Source organism: Lissotriton vulgaris, chromosome 2_1, assembly GCF_964263255.1.
Source record: "Lissotriton vulgaris chromosome 2_1, aLisVul1.2, whole genome shotgun sequence".
Classification (NCBI taxonomy): Eukaryota; Metazoa; Chordata; class Amphibia; order Caudata; family Salamandridae; genus Lissotriton; species Lissotriton vulgaris.
This window is the reverse complement of record NC_141687.1, coordinates 1,987,571,938-1,987,591,491: the sequence shown is the minus strand read 5'-3', so window position 1 is coordinate 1,987,591,491 and position 19,554 is coordinate 1,987,571,938. Positions and strand designations below refer to the sequence as shown.

The 19,554-nt window shown below is 41.6% G+C and overlaps 1 protein-coding gene across 2 annotated transcripts in view; it reads left to right on the top strand.

Annotated features, from left to right (window-relative positions):
* Window positions 1–19,554, top strand: part of TUBGCP4 (tubulin gamma complex component 4) — a 378,854-nt gene that overhangs the window by 184,813 nt on the left and 174,487 nt on the right. For both annotated transcript variants that reach the window (XM_086958209.1, XM_086958210.1), the window contains exon 8: window positions 13,510–13,675. In XM_086958209.1, the coding sequence (XP_086814335.1) occupies window positions 13,510–13,675 (166 nt within the window). The remainder of the gene's footprint in view (window positions 1–13,509; window positions 13,676–19,554) is intronic.

Sequence of the window (19,554 nt, the reverse complement as noted above, 5' to 3'; positions counted from 1 at the left end):
CCCTTGCTCAGCAAATATTAACATCTCTCTGATAGCTAATTAAGCCACTTGAAATCTTTTTAAAAGATTTTAATTCTGTGGTAGAGAAGGATAACATGAAATCTTCTTGCACATTAAAATGTTGCAGTGCCAAGAAGAAATGGCAAAAAAAAGAGTATTTATACATTTGTCCTGCAAAAAGGTTCACTGTTCTTTACCTGATAACCCCAACAAATTAACATAGCTAAACCTTGTGAAAAAGAACTTACCAGGCCAAATTCTAGCCTAATGGGGGCTATTGGGACAAGTGTATTTAAGTTACATAATTTACAGAAGATTTGCCCTTCGGTCTTATCCAAAAAGCTCCATTCACTTACTAGTATAGGCTCAATAGTGTATACCAAGGTAGGAGGAATTTTAGTTTTAAAAACTAAAAGCAAATGTTTGAAATGTCTTCAACCCTTAGCACTATAACATAGGAGTAGGCCATTTGCATGCGATGTTGCTTTAGAAGAGCGATGTGCACTGTGGGGACTAATTCTTGTACTACTTGAAATAACTTTCCCCAGACAAAGGTAAGAATCTACAAGCTCCAATTTTTTCGGGACCAATTCTCCAATTAAAATTATTAACTTTTCTATTTTTTCCTCGTTTCATAACCAAAACCTTACTTTTAGAAACATTTATTTTCAAAAATTGTGCTGACGTACAGCTCCGGAGACGGGACAATCTTTTATTTAAACCAGTAGGGGTCAGGTCAATGATTACAATATTGTCTGCATACATAAGGCAGGGAAAAGAACGGCCACCTATCTTCGGCGCTTCCCCTTCCATTAAGAAAAAATAATCTGGTAGATCTTTTACATATAGAGAGAACAGTAGAGGTGCTAATAGGCAACCTTGCTTCAAACCGTTTTCCGTAGTAATTACTGAAGATAGGCCCGGAGTTCCCCCCCATTAATACCTGGCACCATGCTTGCGAGTGTAGAGCAATAACTAAGGATAAAAGAGTAGAAGACACCCCCATTTTATATAACTTTTTCCAAAGAAGTTGGCGGTCTACCTTATCGAAAGCAGTAGAAAAGTATAAATGCGACATAGACATTTGTCCTGGGAAAGACCGTATATTTCTCTTCTATTAGTTTCAACAAACAGATGTTGTCGAAGGTGGAATGGTTTTTCCTAAACCCTACTTGCTCAATGGGGGGAATTTTCTCCTCTACTACCCAATCAGTGAGATTCTCCAGAACACTGCGGGCAAAGATTTTCCCTACTGCGTCTAATAAGGCTATTTGTCGGTAGTTACCTGGAAGATGTCTTTCGCCCTTTTTATACAGCAGAATTAGGATGCTACCGGACCATGACGAGGGAGTCCGTCCATACAGATAGCAATATTCAAACAGAGGGGTAAGATATGTTGCCCATAATATTGGCTCTTTTTTTATAATTGACATGGGGATTTCATCTGGGCCCATTTCCCCATAAGCTCTCGTTTTTTTAATCAGTCTAACAACTTCCTCCTTATTAGGAGCATTATTGTAAACTGAAACTTTTAGGGAGTTCATTCAAGAGAAGTCAGGCCAAAAGGAATGTGAATTTGCGGAATAAAGTTACACTAAGCGGGATTTCCATTCTACATTTATTGAAATGGGAAGAGATTTAATTCCAGTACCACAACTTTCTGCAATTATTCCCCAGTATCGTTTTGAATTGTTTTTGGAAGCAGCATCTTTTAATTGAACCCATTCATAATCTTCCTTTTTTTGTTTTAAGGAGCGTTTTTTCTGTTGTCTTTTCCTCTTTAGTAAACCAATTAATTTACTTTGTTCAGGGGAATAATTCAAAAATTGGGCCCTCGCTAATTTGTTTAAATCCTTATTTATGTGAAATAATGGATTAAGACCAGGTCTCTGTTTAATTATTGGGTGGAAAGATTTACAAGACATAACCATAAGGTTTATACTATGACTATAAGTTTCCAGCAAAATTATTTTGGGATGATCTAAATATTCTGTTACTCTAAGCTGCTTGTCGCCTATTAAAATGGTTAAAGACACTTAATTTTGAGACTGCCAAAGCATTCCAATAAATTCTGCCATTTGCTTTGTTGAAAGCTACCGCTTTATCCTTAAAATCGCAAGAGCTCTCCCCAGCACAGGACAGCTCTACTTTTAAACTAATCACCATATGGTCACTAAATCGATTTCCTAAAGTATTTTAAAAAATCAACCGAGGAAATTACATAATCAATAATAGAGCCACCCTTCGGTCCCTTATGTGTATTTTTCGCTGGGATATCTTTTTCTAGTCTCCCATTGACTACGAATGCCTCCAAATTTCTTAAACCTTCTAGTAAAATTGTTCCTCTTTTATCGGTTCGACTAGGATTTGGAAATTGAGCAGACGGTATGTTTAATGCTTCATCCTTAGCGGAGTTAGCAAAAAGCCCCAAACTATGGGTGGAAACGTTAGTATTCAGGTCTCCAACCAACATTAGGTTCTTACATTCTGAGTTTTCGAGGATAGGCGAGGCAAAGGCAAGTGGGGCTTTGTAAAGTCGCACAGTGGATGCAAGTCAATTCACTTAAGCTCAATGGGGAGAAGACTGAGGTGGTAATCTTAGGGAAGAACAAAGAGCTTTGGGGTCCCCAACACTGGCCCCCTGAATTGGGTGCTCTCCCCCAGCCTACCAAATAAGCCCGCAATCTGGGTTTCATTATCGATGACCACCTCTCGATGAGACCTCAAGCAACAAAGGTGGCTGCGACCTGCTTTGTCATCCTCAAATAGATTAGGAAAATCTTGGTAATGCTGCCGGTCTCCACAAAAAGAACTGTAGTCCATGCCTTGGTCACCTCTCGCCTGGACCATGGCATCATCCTGTTTTTAGGAGCAAACAAGGATGTTATTTGCAAATTCCAAGTTGTGCAAAACGCTGCTGCTCGCCTGCTCTGCCGGATCCCTAAAACAATCTCCACTTCGAGCTCTTTGCGTGAACTCCATTGGTTGAAAGTGGAAAACTGCATCAAATTCAAAACTCTGACTTGTATGTTTAAGATCAAAATAGGCAAGGCCCCCCAATACTTGAATTCCATTGTTAAACCCTATGTCCCCTCTCGTCCTCTCCGTTCAGCCAACCATGCAAAGTTCTCGGTACCAAGGCACAGACTGGCCAGGGTGGGCGGCCGTTCTTTCTCCTCCTTGAGCCCCACCCTGTGTAATTCCCTTCCTCTTTTATTGAGGAATGAGACCAGCCTTGCTCATTTTCGCAGAACTTTGAAAACCTTGCTATTCAATCAATAGGATTTTTTAACCTCTCTTTTGGTACCTTCAGGCGGCGCCGGGAAACCCTTGGGTAGCTGGGCGCCTTACAAAAGCGAAATACAAATACAAATCTTGTATGGAATGTATGCATTCACAATTAAAAGGGACTCGGGGTTAACAGGATCTTCCTTGGTCTCTACTTTAATTACCTGAAATAGATTAGAGGAATGTGGGGTTGTTTTATAAGACCATTTAAGGTTTGATCTAAACAAAATGGCGATGCCTCCTTAAGCATGTCCCCTGCTCACCGGAGATGCAGGGCTGTTCATCACATAGTAAGCTTCCATGGACCAATTCGTAATAATCCAGGACTCTTGAAATCATATTATATCGGCGTTCTGTTCTTTCAAGAACCACCATTTGTTTTTACTTGTGCTTAAGTCAGCTGCGTTCCAGGAGACCAGTTTAAGGCCCTTGCTAGGAAGAATTCCCAGATCTTAGGCCCACTGAACTATTTGTATTCAGGGCCCCTGCCACCCAATTCCATTTCATGTTCTCTCCCGTCTCCTGATGGGGTTTATTCACTTCTATCATTTATACAGTTAATCTGCCCGCAAGACTTGGCCAGACATTCCCCTCGGTGGCCAGATGAGGATCGGTCTTGCTGGGGGCTAATGGCCGGCAGGAGCGCAGATTGACAGCTGTCTCTTTCCCACCCCAACAAACTTTCTGAGGTTATGGTGACACCCTGGCAGGATACTGCCTCTATTCTAGCCATGCAAGCACTTTTTTTCAGCATCAACTTGTAGTCACAACATTCTCCTACAGCGCAGTCAGTTTTCTGGGGGTAGCTCAGCTGGCACCTAAAAGCAGCACTATTCAGCATTTGGCACTAAAGACGTCACAGATCAACAGGTACATCCATAAATATGTAAGCACAACTATCTAGGCTTTTCACTTGAATGAAATACAATATGTAATTAATTAGCACACAAATGAATGAATGAGTGAATGAAACCTTTATATCGAAGGCAGTGACGCGATTTGCCTGTTGGCGTTCCAGCTGAAGAAGATAAGCCATGGTGGTAAGAGGTTGTGGGGGCACAGAATGGCTGTTGGGACACGTTGGCAGTGAAGTATGCCGTTTCAGCAGAGAGGCCAAAGATCGTACTTCTGACAGACTGCGCTACTCTCGATGCTTCCTGGCTTTGTTTGGAGCAGTGAGCTCGCGAAACAGAGGCCAAGTGCCTGCCTAGAGGTTACTCATTTCACAGCATGACCCAAAAGTGATCAATTTAACACCACGGCCTAGAGGCGGAAGACTCAACACCTGAACATGGAAGTAAATCGGGTATCACCAGTTCAAACATGTGACTTAGGATACCTCAGTTTCCACTAGTGCTCTGAGTAGTGCTTAGAAGTCATTAAAATGGCATTAATGTCCAGAAAAGATTAATTTGACCGAATTCGGTTCCCACTGCTGTATGGAAAGGGGCGTGGCTACCAGTTGCGTTAGAGAGAATCAACACAACGATGGTGTAGCGCTTCTGATCCTGCAGTGTGTGCTGCACAAACACTGGGCTATGTATTGTGCAGATAACTTGTATCTTCCCATCTCGTTCGTCTTTTCACTTTTCTGATATCGGTTTTCTTACTTTCGCTGTAAAACCCAAGCACACACACGCTCTCTTCTGTCAGACTTTATTGTACTGATCTCAACTCGATATACCCCCACGCCTCTATTTCCTCTCTTGTACCGTCCTTTCGCTGTCTCCATTATCGCCTAGTTCTTTCTCTAATTCCAGTTCAAGCCCACCAACTTTTACTCGTTTCTCCTTATGGCTTTTATCTCTCCCACCATACACTGCCTCCCCCTTCTTTCCTCCCTCTTTCTCTTTGATCTCCTTTTTCGTCTTCACGCCTCTTAGATCCTTTATTCTCTCTTCTGTTATAGCTGCCGTCTCTTTCACCCTCCTTCTTTTCATTTCTCTACACCCCTTTGTCATTTTTTACTCCGGTCTCACATTGTATTCTCTCTTCTTGTTTCTTTCCTCTCTCCGCTTCCTCTCACCTCGCTTCCCACCCCCACCCCCACCCCAACTTCAGTTCCCTTTTTCTTTCTCTTCCGTTTTCTCTTCTCACCCCATCTCATTACTCCTTCTTCCTCTTAGTCTCTTTCATGTATTGCCTCTTCTCTTAGATTCCTCGATCTTTCCTGTATCCCCTCCATTTGATTCCCCTCTTCTCTGTTCCCTTTCCTCTCTCTGTTTTATTTCCATTATGTTTTCACTAGTCGCCCCTCGTTTTGCATCATTTCCTTTCAATTTATTTTCTCTTCCCATCCACACTTCCCTAAACTTAACTCCCAGTCTCATTTCATTCCGGTAGGCGTTATCATATCTTCTCTCCCTTTCTTTCAGACGTCTTCTCTCTCCACCCTCTTTTCATTCTTTCTTCCTCCCCAGAACCCGGTTGCATAACTCTTGCCTCGCGAACTCCTCATACAATCTCTTGTGATTTCCTTGTGCACAGAAGTGATCTGGCCTTTCCTGTGTTAAAGGGTTTTTTGCGTAGAAATCGACTGAAAGCCATTGTCGTTTACAATCACGTGTCAGACTCCAGTGCCTGGAGGAGTTTCATATGTAGACGCTATAGAAGTGTATTAAGAGCCTCGTTTATTTTTGCAGTGTTTCATTTATAAAATGTTAAATGCAGAGGCCGACTACTTTTCTCAGGAGCTGGGGATTTCCTAGTATGACTAAACTACGTCCTTCCCAGTGGCTATCATATACTCACTATCCGATTTGACCGCCAGCTCTTTTGGACAGTTAGGTGCTGTATGCACGATCTGTCACAAGGAGCTGTGGAAATATGTGACAAAGAAGGCCTAAAATAAGCCTCCAGGTAAACTAAATCAATTAGCATTCTGCATCATATCCTGTGACCGCATACACTTGCTGTTTTGTCATTTTATCAAAGATGCAGATTATACAGCAGATTCTGAAATATGTGGCAAATGCAGTAAATTCACAACTAAATGGGAAACATTGCAGATTCAAAATGGAATAATTCCAGTGGTCCTGACTATAGCACGACTTGCAGAAATTGGTAGCTCTGATAGCAGAAGGATGCAGGAGGGCTCGGCTCTCTTTAGGCTCGATGCACTCATGGGACCTCAGGCCAAGTCAGTGGTGGACCTCTGACTGGAACCGTGCTCAAGCCATCATTGGCTCGCCCACTTCTACCCCCGAGAGAGGGGAAGGCCTTGGTTGAGTGTTGGAATCACACGTGGATCAGCTTTGGATCAGCCTGCCAGGCAAAGTGGTGGTTAAATCTGGGTGACAAATTCACAAAAGTGTTTTTGTTGATAGATACGATGAATTGTTCAGAAAATTAAACTTGCATGGTGTACATCTATTCACACCTACACAATTATATGCTAAGAGTTTGTCCAATGACACAGGAGAAACTTTACGCTAGGGTTAGGAAGTAGGCTTTCCAACGTGTGGTTAGTCTTCTGATTTGGTGCACACCAAAAATAGTGATTTTGCAAAATTCACAAAGTATCTCTTAAACTTCTCAGCCTGGAAATGATTAGAAATTTGTTAATGCTAAGGGCAGGAGTAAATCTCTTTCCAGGGAGGAAAGGCGGGTAAAACACTCCTAAACTTGGAAGGCATGTGGGTAAATGACCTTTTACTTTGGGAAAAACATGTTCTCCTGTGTAGAAGAAAAAAATGTGCAACTTCACATAAGGTGATGGCTGCCCCTAATGCCGGCTTGTATTGTACGTACAGTTCCAAGGTGTAGGAAGCCCAAGTTGGCAAACAAATGCTTTTTTTTGTAAAAGCGCCCCATACCGCGCTTTCACTAAAGGAGGGTCCGTGGCCTTTATTAATGTGAAAGAGTGGTATGGGGCGCTTGTAAAGAACAACAAAATATTTGCAATGCAATAGGTCTTGCATTTGCGAGAATTAAGCTTTTGTCATTTACAATGCCAAAAGCTAAAACTCTCATAAATGCGATACCTAATGCATTCCTAAAGCTTTTTTTTGTTAGGCACTGAGAGATTAAGTGATTTGCCCAGAATCACAGGATGTTCAGTGGCATTGCCGAAACTCAAACCCAGATTCGAGGTCGACTGCCCTAGCCGTTAGGCCAACTCCTCTTATAATATTGCGTACTTTAAGCCAGCCCTTTAAGGTTCAACATAATCACAGCAAATGAGCAAATATCTCAGGTTCTGATATTTCTTGATTATGATGGTGTTCCCCTAGTGAAACAATTTTCCTATTTTTTCCTATGTAATCTGTACAGATATTAGATGACTTCTTTTCTGTAGAAGCATACCTGCTGAACACTTCTCTCTTTCTCCGTTGTATTAAAACATTTTCTTAAACCCTTTCCATATTGTGTCTCCAGTAAGAGTTCCTTATTTACATAGTGGGTTGTATGATGCAGTCTGCTTTAGGGTTAATGTAAGATTTTGACCCGAAAAGGAGACATCTTTGTGGCTGCCACATCCCAATATCATTGCGCTCTAGGTCCGCTGTAGTTCATAACTAGGTTTACTGTTATTTTGCAGACAAAAGTTGGTATACTGGTCCGTACCACAAGAGTATTTCAGATTGTTATATAAACCATGTTTTTTATTCTCTAGGTTTCTTTAATCTTGGACTTGGAATCCATATATAGTTTGGGCGTCAGATGTGGTTTGCTGTTTCACATAGACTGAACAAAGGAGTTTTGTTGTATTGTTCAGGAATCGTTGGGAATGCACTTGCAGAAAGTTCTATATTTCCAGTGACATACTTGGAGTGACTGAAGGGTTCACACCTGTTACACCAGAGCAAAGACGGCTTCATCGGCTGTCTGGTAGAATGCCTGCGTTTCTGATGTTTGCTACTTCTGTGTGGGTCACCCCATGCACATTCTTTAAATATTGTAGTCTGATCGAGAGTCAGTCTGGTGGTAAGAGTCTGTTTCACATGGTAACATGTGATGCAGAGTCTGTTTCACATGGTAACACGTAGTCCAGAGTCAGTTTCACATGGCAACATGTAGTCCTTGGTGGCTGTTTTAAACCTCTAGCTTCTGCCTAGTGTCTCTGCAGGGTGATCTGTTCCAAAGATTTGGGGTATAAGGGCTTTTGGAATTAAGGTAAGTAATAATTATTTTACCCTTTGACCCTAATAATGGTTATGAGGGTCTGTACTGATGGGCAGAAGTGGTGTGAACCACCCATTACCTCTCGCAGCAATTGGTTGGTTTCCACCTACCGGCATCTCTCTAGTCCACTAGAGCTGCCTCTTTTCTTCTCTGGCTGATGGGCTGGTTTGTCCTCGTTTGCCTGCCTCTGTGTCCCAAAAACATTCACCTCCAACTCCAAAAGCCAAATAGTTCTTGTGATCCTGCCTGACACCGCTCACAATCCCCCACAGAAGTACAAACGTTTTTCACTGGTTCTACTTGTACCGTGGATGTGTGAGTGCACAGCCAAGTCACTTTGTGGCACACTGGTCCGTGGGAGTTTCCACAGGACATTTGTTTTACTCATACTTAGGCTGTAGTATTTCTCCTTCTGGGCCTACTTTGGTTACATGCATTAGTATCTTTATTCTGCCTTCGCTTTGTGCAGACACACATAATACATTTGTTTTCTGATATATTGTTTTAGCATGCTATGCATATTATGTATTATTCAGTGACTTTTTCTGGAATTTAGTCAGAACAGCTCGTACAAGGTCAAACAATATACTGTTTTGTTGGCCCGGTCAGAACATATCCTAACCTTTCTAGACATAACACAGTAGCACAGCTGCAGGTTGTCTAGCAAAACAGTTTCTATAATATAAACTGTGCCTCAACCCTTTTGATGTTAGAGGGAAGAATTCCAGAAGAGGGACAGGTCTTGGAATGGAGGCAGCAGCCTTGCATAAACTGAGTTTAAACCTACGATGCAGACCAGCTAACTACACACCAAGTATGGAGTTTTGTGCTTATTTCAGAGATCACTAATATATTCCTGTGCTCACATAGTCAGGGTAGGCTAAAATAGATATATTAGTTGCCATAGTCAGGCTGTTCATAGTATACAGTCTGTTAGTAATGTTTTTGTATACTAATCGCAGCAAACCTGCTTCAAACTGGACTGCGATAATTTTAATAATATATTGTAAACTTCCTTTGTGTCTTTCTTCTGTTTACTATGGACATGCATGAGTGAGAACGAAAGGTGATGATCTATTTCCATGGTTCCCTTAGGGACTAGAGGTTCATGTTCTAGGTTTGCTGAAACCACCTGTTACTCTGGAAGGTTAGGGTTGCAGGTGAGGCACTGTGAGCTAGTCGGATTTGGGCCTACAGTTTCTGAGGTAGTAGTTAGACTCAATCCCTACATTCAGACGTACTATTCTCCTAAGGCACAGTTGTGTTTCCAAACAGAATCTCTGCAACAAGGCTAATGAGCTCTCCGTGGAGTCCCTGTGCATAGTGGAGATGTTTGCCACCAGAGAATTAATAGCTTGCCATTCAGAAATCGCAAAGCAGGCGTTAAAGGGGGCTTAGGGCACCCTTTATCAATTTCTTTGCAGACACTGGGACAATATCACAACGAAAGCCTTTGCTTAACATGGCACCTAGCTTATGCTATGATTTCCTCTAACTGCATGGATTTAACCCATTCTGCTTGTGTTTTATTGCTGACCATTCATGCCTTAGCATGCCTTGTGGAATTATCGTAGAGCAAGGTTTTGTTTTATGAATTTTTACTGTAGTTTAAGGCCTCCCCCTTCTTCAAACGCTACCTAGAGAGAGGCCATTGATTAGACACATATTTCATGACAGGAGCTTCTCTCGCAGCTTGATAACCTATTGTAATATTCGCTTATATTCCGTGCTGAAGAAGAGAGACATTTGAAAACATTCAGATTTTTCAATAGACGCGCTCCATAATTAAATGGGAGGTGAAAAGCAATATTGTAGTGAGCAATTTTAACAGGGTAGAGAGGTAGTGTTTTAAGTATTTATTACAAATATAAAATACGTTTGTTTTTCTCAGTAGTTTAGGTAACTAGTTTTGCCTTAAATCTAAATGTATTTTATTTGTTTACTGTTCCTTACTGGATGAGGCCACATGCGTTTAATGAAGTTCAGAGATTACGATCCCCATTTGGGGCCTGGCTTAGGCGGTGTTTCAGACTAGGGTAGTACTGAGAGCTGTGAAGGCTTCATCAAAAGTACACTTTTCGTTTCAGTGGTCACAGAATAGACAGTGTCAAGGAAGCAGTTCAATAGAATGCAAGTTATGTAACTTCTGCCAAACAAATATATTACATGGTGTGTACATGTGGAAGGTTAATTCCTCCGAGTGTACAAATGAAAGAGAAATGTGGATTTGGTGGGTCACTGGGTAAAGCCTCGGAAGGGTGAACAGGGTACAGGGCAGACATCTAACATGTTGAAATGTATATCTCCCCAAGCTGAGATACTAAGAAGAGTCATCAATACATCAAAAGCCACTAGATTGTTTTGCTGATCTATGATGTTTTGGATTTTTTTCATTTGCCTATCGTTATCTCTATCACATTATAATTAGTTTGTCTCATGATTGATTATATAATTATATATGTTGGATGTATCCAATATTGTTTATTTTGTGGGTTATACTTTGATGTCATTGTTTTATATTTGCCTGTCATATGAATTATCACAACACCTGGAATGGTTATTTTAAAGAATTTTCTATGAACAAAATGAATCTTTATTGAATATTATTGTACACTGAGTCCATGAATATCGTGCGTTTGGTATAAGGTCTTATATATCCCCTAGACCTATAGTTGCCTATGGAATTTCTCTTCAAGAATTGCATTTTCCCTGTCTTGGGAACTTACATTAGTAACAGGCGGTCCTCGTATTGACTCTGTCTCACAAAGCTTACATTGGTGTTGGCAGTTCTCTCCCATGACTGTTTCACGATAGCCCTGCAGTACAATTGATAAACAGGCCCAGCTCTTCTCAGTAGAGGTGCTGTACTTTAATGGGGCAGACTCGGGACTTCCCAGATGAGACACCATACTTTTAATGTCACTCTATTTGGTGGCTACGTAATTACACGTGTCTTCGATTGTTACCATTTGGAGCCATCCAATATAAGGAGTAATAAATATATTTCAACTTTACACATAAGAGTTGAATATATGACTGCGTGTGCATTAGACTCCTCGTGCTTTCTGAAAAGCAAACCTCATTTGTTCGAACTTGTTAATTACATGGAACATCCCATTGCATAAAGCGAGGGTCACTGTTTCCTCCCGGAAGTCCTCTCCACGATGGTGCTCGTGGGGCACTTATTCTATGTTCTTTAATGGAGTGGGAAAGCATTGCCGCACTGCCTTTACGTGTCCCTATGCTTAGTTATTGCACCGGGCGGCTTCCCTGACAGTGGCAGTAAGGTCACACCGAGGCAAAGCCTATGTCAATGTCAAGTTTATTATATGATTACTTAAAATCATTAAGTTAAATAAAACACAAATATCACGGTGCAAAAGAAAACCGCAATAAAAACTCATAAAATAACTTTCTTACATGAGAGCTTGTTTTACAACCCAGTACGATTAGAACACATTTTAGAAAGTGTATTAAAACTAACATCTTCCCCTTTTCGCTTAAAATCATTAAAGAATAATAGTGCATGCTAATGACGTATATGTAGCGGGTCATGATGGTAGTAGTTCCGAAATGCCACAGGACCTGGACGTTAATGTCTAGAGGGTACTGAAAGATAGAGAACAGCTAAACGATAAAGCTAGAGCGCGAAATGCCGAGCCTGAAGGTAAAGGGCAGATAGCATAATGAAGAATCATATGCTGAAACTGCACAAGGTCCGTGTGTTCCAAGGCACAGACGGCTCATGGTCTTACTTGGCAAAATGAGACAACACAAAGCTTAAGTGCAAAGTACAGTGCCTGGAGTAATTCATTTTTTCTCTATGTGCAGAAAACATAATAAATGGTTATTTATGGAGACGACCAAGGGTCTACAATTTTTGAGGCCTTTGAAAAAAGGTGCTGATTTGCCTAGAAGAGTACGACTCAAGTTCATCAAGATGACATCTGATTGGCTGTCACCACATCAACAAAGATGTGTCAGCAGCCATTTTTGGACTAGTGGACTGAGTCCCCAGTCCTGCAGAAAAGGAATCAAAACCATATGGGAGTGGGGGGGTGTAGCCTGCCCTTGTAGGCCTGGTGGGAGGTGGCCAAATATTATTAAAACATTTTTTTTTACAGCACAGCCTCCACCTTCCCATGAACTTTGAAAATCCCTGGGGACCCCATCCCTGGGGCTAAAATTACTTAAAGGGGGGTCTTTAACCCCACCCCACCCAAAAAACCTCAGGAGGCCCCGGGCAACCCATCTCCCAGAGACTGTATTTAAAATGGGGAGGCGAGGTGTGATCCCCTCCCTGACACTCAAAAGACCCCAGGGCTGGCTCAGTTGTTGTGTCCAGAGGAGCCCACCCCCGGGTTACTGTTTACCTGCCGGTAAAATGTGTGCTCCCACCCAGTGGGAGCTCCAGAAATGCTCAGGTCAGGTAGCATCACACATTGTTTTTTGCAGCCCGTGCTCTTGTGGGCAGGAAAACCGAGATTGCTCACACCCGGCGGGAGCAGAGAAAGAAACCTGCTCCTGCCAGGAAATGAAAATGTCAGTTAAAACATGTTTACATTTACTTGAGATAATTATAACTGGTGAATTTCCGTGGTATTGTTAGTTTAAAACGGTATGTTTTAACTGGCGTTTTCACCCAGCTATAACGTCCCTATAACCTTTATTTTTTTCAGTGAAACAATTATATATACATATATAATATACAATTTACAGCTGAACGTCTACATCGTTAAAATATATGACCATTTTAGAAGTAAGAACACCAACAAACGAATAGAGTGATTACCTGTCTTCCCTGGGTACCCAGTTGTGAGACCTCTTGTTTTTTCTTCTTCAGTTAGTGATTGTGCATAAAGTAGCCACATTTCCAGTGACAAACACCGCTGTTCATACACTTTTCATTTTACCTGTGGACACAATCCTTAAGGTCCCTCATTCTGCAAGCCGCTTCTTGTCACTTTCATATGTGAGGGAAACTTTGGAAGCTCTTTAGCAAGAACTCCATGTGTTTGTACTTTTGATACGATACTTCTGTAATCATTTCACTCTGGGGTGTGTTTTCTTCCTTCTTCCTTTCCTACGCCGGACCAGCGCCTGATTGAAGAAGAGAATATGCTGGCGCCCTCTCTCAAGCAGTTTTCGTTGCGGGTGGAAATGCTTCCCTCCTACATTCCTGTGAGAGTTGCTGAAAAGATCCTGTTTGTTGGAGAGTCCGTCCAGATGTTTGAGAATCAAAATGTGCACTTAACTAGAACAGGTGGGTAGATTCTTTTCAGGCAGAGTATTTTTTGATGATACTGTTGGTTCGTCTCTCTTTGCTTCTATAAATGTTCTGCAGTAATCCTCATATGTTTATTGAATTGCACTGAACCTAGCAATTACCATATTTTCCAGAAGGCTATCTTATTTAGAGTCTCTTGCTTGCATTTGACTTATGTCCCTACATTATGGACAGGATCCAAAAACAGTTTTAAAGTTCATTTTTGATTTTCTAATTTTTTGAGGTTTCAGTGTCCGTTTTAAACACTGAAGGCTCTTTGAGGTTGTTTTTACTGTTCATATATTCGCAAGCTACAGCCGCCGCAGCTTCCTATTTATTTGCTGTTGGAGGGGGGCTTCTGAACATTCAGCTGATAACAGTGCGGGCTTGCCTACATTTCTGGACAGTTTAACCCAGGTCTTGAAAATGATGTTGAAATTCTAGTGATGTGCATGAACAGTGCATACGCTCACCGTCATTAGACCCTGGCAGATACAGCAACATATGTATTTTACAGGTGTTGGAAATGGTGGCAGACTCGCCGTCCCTCATGGATTGGAATACCATCTCGGGCATCTCAATGCTGACCACTATTAAGGAAGGGGATTTGGGGTGTAAGAAATGATTCAAATGCCCTCTTATATTGCAATATTTGGGGGCAATTATCAGTATTTTCGCTTTAAGGTGGGAAGCCAGCACTGGTGTAAGGTTCTGTCTTATTTTCTGGGGACGATGATACTGCAACTGCATCTATGCCCAGGACAGATTCTTTGTGGCCAAGGACAACAACTTTTCATGGTTATTTTGCTCACTGTACAAGTAGGCTGAACCCATTGCAGTACAAACCAGTACGGATTTGCTAAAGTGGATTTGTTCAGTTAGGCGCGATTCAATAATGCAAAACCCTTTAATACTAGGGCGTGCGTTTTAAGTTAATTCAGTGAGTTGTGAACACACATTACTGAGAGTGGTTCCAGTATAAAACCATGTACACATGTTCGCTAAGGTTAACTATTTGAGGCTACCTATAATGCTTCCAAATTGCACTGTGATTATATGCATGTAATTGTGGAAGAATGAAACTAAGTTGGTGAGTACGTTTAAAGTAACATAGTCACCAAAAACGTGTAAATTGGAAAAAAATATGTGCTAAGCTATTGTCCGACTTTAAATACCATTTCAGCATTTAGTAAAAGGTGTTTTGATGCATGCCACAATTAAAAAAAACATTAGTAATTAAGAATCTATGTAAAACCATTATGGGCAATATAATATTGTGTTAAGTCTCCAGTTCTTTAAAAAAAAAAAAGTGCACCTGCATGTATATGTCTTTGCATAAGTGCAGATTTATGACTTTCTGATGCATATGTCTAATCGTTTATTTCACTGCTTTTAAATACTCTCCTGGTAACAGACTGGTTCTGGAAATGTTTCTTAGCAGTGCTCCTGTGCATCGTTGAATGGCACTGTGCTGCTCCACATTGGCTCCATACCGCCCTGGAAGTGACAGAATAGAGCCACTTATAAGTGCCATCTCTGTGCACTGGCGTCAGTTCCATTCGTTCCGCACATTCGGATCCCAATTTTGTCAGCCTTCCATAGACATCTAAAAAACAAATTCCAGTGTGCTAGGGAATAATGTCCCCTTCCAAATGTTAAGTGGTCAATGTTGTGCACGAGGTCCTCGAGTATCAAAAGAGAAGGCGAGAGGGTGTCATGATGTGAGTCGTTCACCTTTAAGGTATTTGGTCGTGGAGCAGATTCCCCAGCTGGTTCTGGTGTGTCTTGAGTTTTCGCAATAATTGGTGATGTAATAGCAGATTGAAACCTTGCTGTAGCCCCCGGTGAAAAGTACAGATCCTGGGCAAGAGCCCACAAGAGCTCTCAGTGGGCACCTACCTTCATGACAAATCAAATATGACCTAATCGTGGCGTCTCCATTGACGGGGACATGCATGCTTGATTGGACTCCCTGTTGCGCGGATGGGATACATATCTTTGTTGTAAATAGAAGCCTGGTATCATGTAGGTTACTTTATTCAAGTCTTCAAGATGTTAAGTTAAGTTACAGAGAAGACCCACCAGGAGTGACTAGCTTGCCACTCAGCCTGCCTGGTTCCAACTGCCAGTTGTCACCAGGCTAAGCCCCAAACACTCCATGATGTCACCCAAGGTTCTAGTGGTGACATCATGTGAGTGACTATGAAAACCCAGAGATAGAAAAGAGACAGGCTAAATATAACAATCTTGTTGCACTTTCTCAGTGAGGGTGAACTCAAGTCCTTTGCAGCGATGCCGTACGAATGCAGCCTGCCACATACCAATCACTGGTGCTAAATGCAGCTGCTCCACTGTCTACATAGCAGACGAGGCTCGCCATCTTGGTCTGTCACCCCCTCTCCCCCACCCTCCCCAGTGCACCTGGGGCATGATGTTGGGCTGTATAACCTTCTGATCTGCCATCTATACTCCCAGCTGCAAGTGGAGAGACTCAGAGAGGTCTGACAGACCCTTCTTCAGGTGGTTTACGAGGATGAGGACTGGGTGGAGATACTTGAGTCCCTGGGAGGGGGGACTCGAGAGGCCTGGATTGGACACGGCACAGCTTTGTGCTGCGTGCATGCTGCCTCATTCCCCCTGTTGGAGGTGGAATCATGCATCTTGTGACATGGTTCTTTTCCTCGTGGAATGCCCCACGGTCTGCCCTTTCTACAGTAGGGTATACGCTAGGGGAGATCCTGACTATAACGGCTTCACTATCGACTCGGCTGCTCCTCCTGCATGACCTGGCTGACCTCCCTCAGCTAACACTCCATGCTTGCTGCCTCCTCACTCCCGCTCTCACGGCAGCTCACATTGGTGCTCTCCTCAGGTCCCAATTTGATCAAATTCTATAAAAGGCTTCTAACTCTTTTCAATCTGATGTTCCCAATCTCTGCTTTCTGATTTTAATAAATAGTCTAAAATAACAGATTAACCCCTAAAAACAGAATCTGAAAAGTAAAAGGAAGAGAAAGCGCCAAGGAAACTAAAAAAGTATGAAAAAAGAAAAAGCAAAATAACAAAGAATTCCTAAAAAAAAAAAACTAGAAATGAAATTTCTTTTTAAGCTAGCGTCCGAGACCACTAATAGTAGAAATAATGTGGACTCTGGTGAATCTCCTGAACAAACTCTGTCTAAAGCATTTTTAACTACTCAAGCATTAGAACAGGATATTTAGACTTTTCTTATTTCAGAACAGAGGCTCAATCAATTGGCAGATATATTGCATCATAATTATTCAGCCATTCAAGAAAAAAGGAATACATTGGTACAAGTAGGAAATGATTATGCTAACACCAACTCAAGTCCTATTTGTACCTGTTGAAACCATCAACCCTGATTCCCCATGTCCCTTTGATTATCAAGTTCATAAATCTTTTTCCTTCTGACAATAGTCCATTAAAAAGACTTAGAATAATACTCAATCTTCTATGTGCTCAACCACAGTTACAAATTTTGACTTCTGCAGAAATCAAATTGGTTACATGACCTGTCTAAAGCAAGAGGAGAATTCTGGTCAACCTTAGTTCTATCAATAACTCAGAGTAATTGCGATATTTTTCAATTTGATCTTCTAAGATTAATTTATGCAAAGAATCCATTTTACTCACAATCGGTTTCCCAGCCTGAATCACTTTTTCCTTTCTTTTTAGATTTGCAATTGTTACTGATTCAGTGCCCTTGCGCTTGTATGCTCTGTGATTTTGAGTCTAAAAAGATTTTACTACAAGAGTTGTGAATTTGTGCTCAAAGATAGAAGCAATTCGAAATGGCCAGTAATATCATGGTTAAGACAACCTAAGGTCAGAATTAAGTATTGTTTTTTTCTTGAAGTTTTAGAATAGAGTCTAAGATTCTTTGCGGTAATTGCAAGACCTCTGATAACTGAACACAGTTTCCTAGAAAATGAGAGGAGCCATTCATAGGAAAGTCTAGTATATTTGGCAATTCATCTATATGGAGGAAGCCGTCACTAGGAATACTGTTAAAAAGGCCTAATGTGTCTTTTGTTTCTTTATTAAGAGTTGCAGATACTTGATATTCTATCAATATCAAGCAAAGTAAATGCTTTAAGAATTATACACTGATTCATTTTACAGGATTTATTGGTATTAGGGTGGAAGCTGCTTGCTGTTGTAGGGGTTCTCATTAGTGGTGCTCATTAGTGGTATCAACCGTGTGTAGCTTCATATTAAAGAACTTTAAATCTTCTTGTATGATTATTCTTTTTTCACACAATTTATCAAACTTTATTGGGGGTTTACTCCTCGTTACTTCACTTAACTTAGTAAAGAAAGTGGGGATTGTGGGCAGGCCCATAACTGAGCCTAAATGCAGAAATTTTTGTTCAGCCTCTCATCTTTTTATACAGTAGTCCTGATCCACAGTTTTGTAATCGTCCTATTGATAACACTTAAAAATAGTGCCTTTATACGAGTGTGACAGCCTTGAAAACAATCTGTTCTCTATGGAAATTCTCTTCGTAGAAGAAAAAGCTAACTTCCTATCTGGTAGGCAAGTTTCTAACAGATCAGTTTTTCAGAGTACTAAAAAGACAAAAAAATGTATGTGGTAACTTAAGAAATGATAGGTTACCACCTTTCTGGAAGTGATGGCTTATTTCCTTTCTGGGTTGTCCTCTGCTTTCTCACAGCATCATACAGTCAATGGGACCTATCCTTTTTTCATAATTTCTTCTTTGTTCATAACTGGCTACTCTGAACTGAGCCTTTGTAAAATAAATTCTACCCAGCATCCCCCTTGTAACCCGGGAATCCTGCCTCATGCCTACCCACGCTGATTCATCAGCATTGCTCAGCACAGTGGCGTCGAGGTCCTTTGGGGTGCAGTGCAGCTGTGCAGCCGAACGAATAACTTAGTGCAGCTGGGAATTGCATGTAAGATATATAGGTAAACAACCAGGGGGCATCCAAATACCCGGGCTCATCATAGAAAAGATAACGAAGCTTCAATGTGCAGCTGACGCACACACAACGCAAACATGACCACTTAGAGTACAAGCCCAAGCAGTAAAAACAATCAAGCTCCCGATTACCAGTTCCAACAAATTTGCTTTTTTAGGCAACAAAGTGGAATGGAAGATGTTGTAAATAAGTCCAGACTCCACCAATGGTTCAGGTTCCTTAGTTAAACTCTTTATTGGAAGCGTCAGAGATACGTTGGTGTTCCCACTGCAGCTAGCAAGCAACTGGAAGTGGATGGACACAGCTCTGTCATGGAACCTAGCAACAATGGTACTATATAAGTAACTGTCTGGTAGCGGTGGCTCAGTGGATGGCTACCTCGCATTTAAAATTGAATGGCGAGAAAACTGAGCTCATGGTGTTAGGTAATTCAGCCATCTCCAGTCCTTTGTCAGACTGGCCACCGTGTATGGGCCCCACGCCCCAACCAAAGTCCCATATAAAGAGCCTAGGTATTTGGTTGGACTCCAACCTCAGCTTCATGCAGCAAGCTACTACTCTCTCCGCCATATGCTTCGGGCTCATGCGTATGCTGAGAAAGGTGCTGCCTCTTCTCCCCTTTGAAGCTCGCAGAATAATGGTTCAAGCCATTATTTTGTCCCGTTTGGATTATGGGAACTCTTTATACTTAGGAGCCCCCTCTTTTACAATAAAAAAGCTACAGGTGACACAAAATGCCGCAGCCCGTCTCTTATTAGGCCTCAACAAACGAGAATCAGCTACCATGGCCCTGAGGAAACTGCATTGGCTTCCTGTTAAGGCCAGAGTGTTGTTTAAATCTTTGTATCATGCACAAAGCCATGTGGAAGAATGCTCCCACTATGATCTGCTCCCTGGCAAAACCCTAC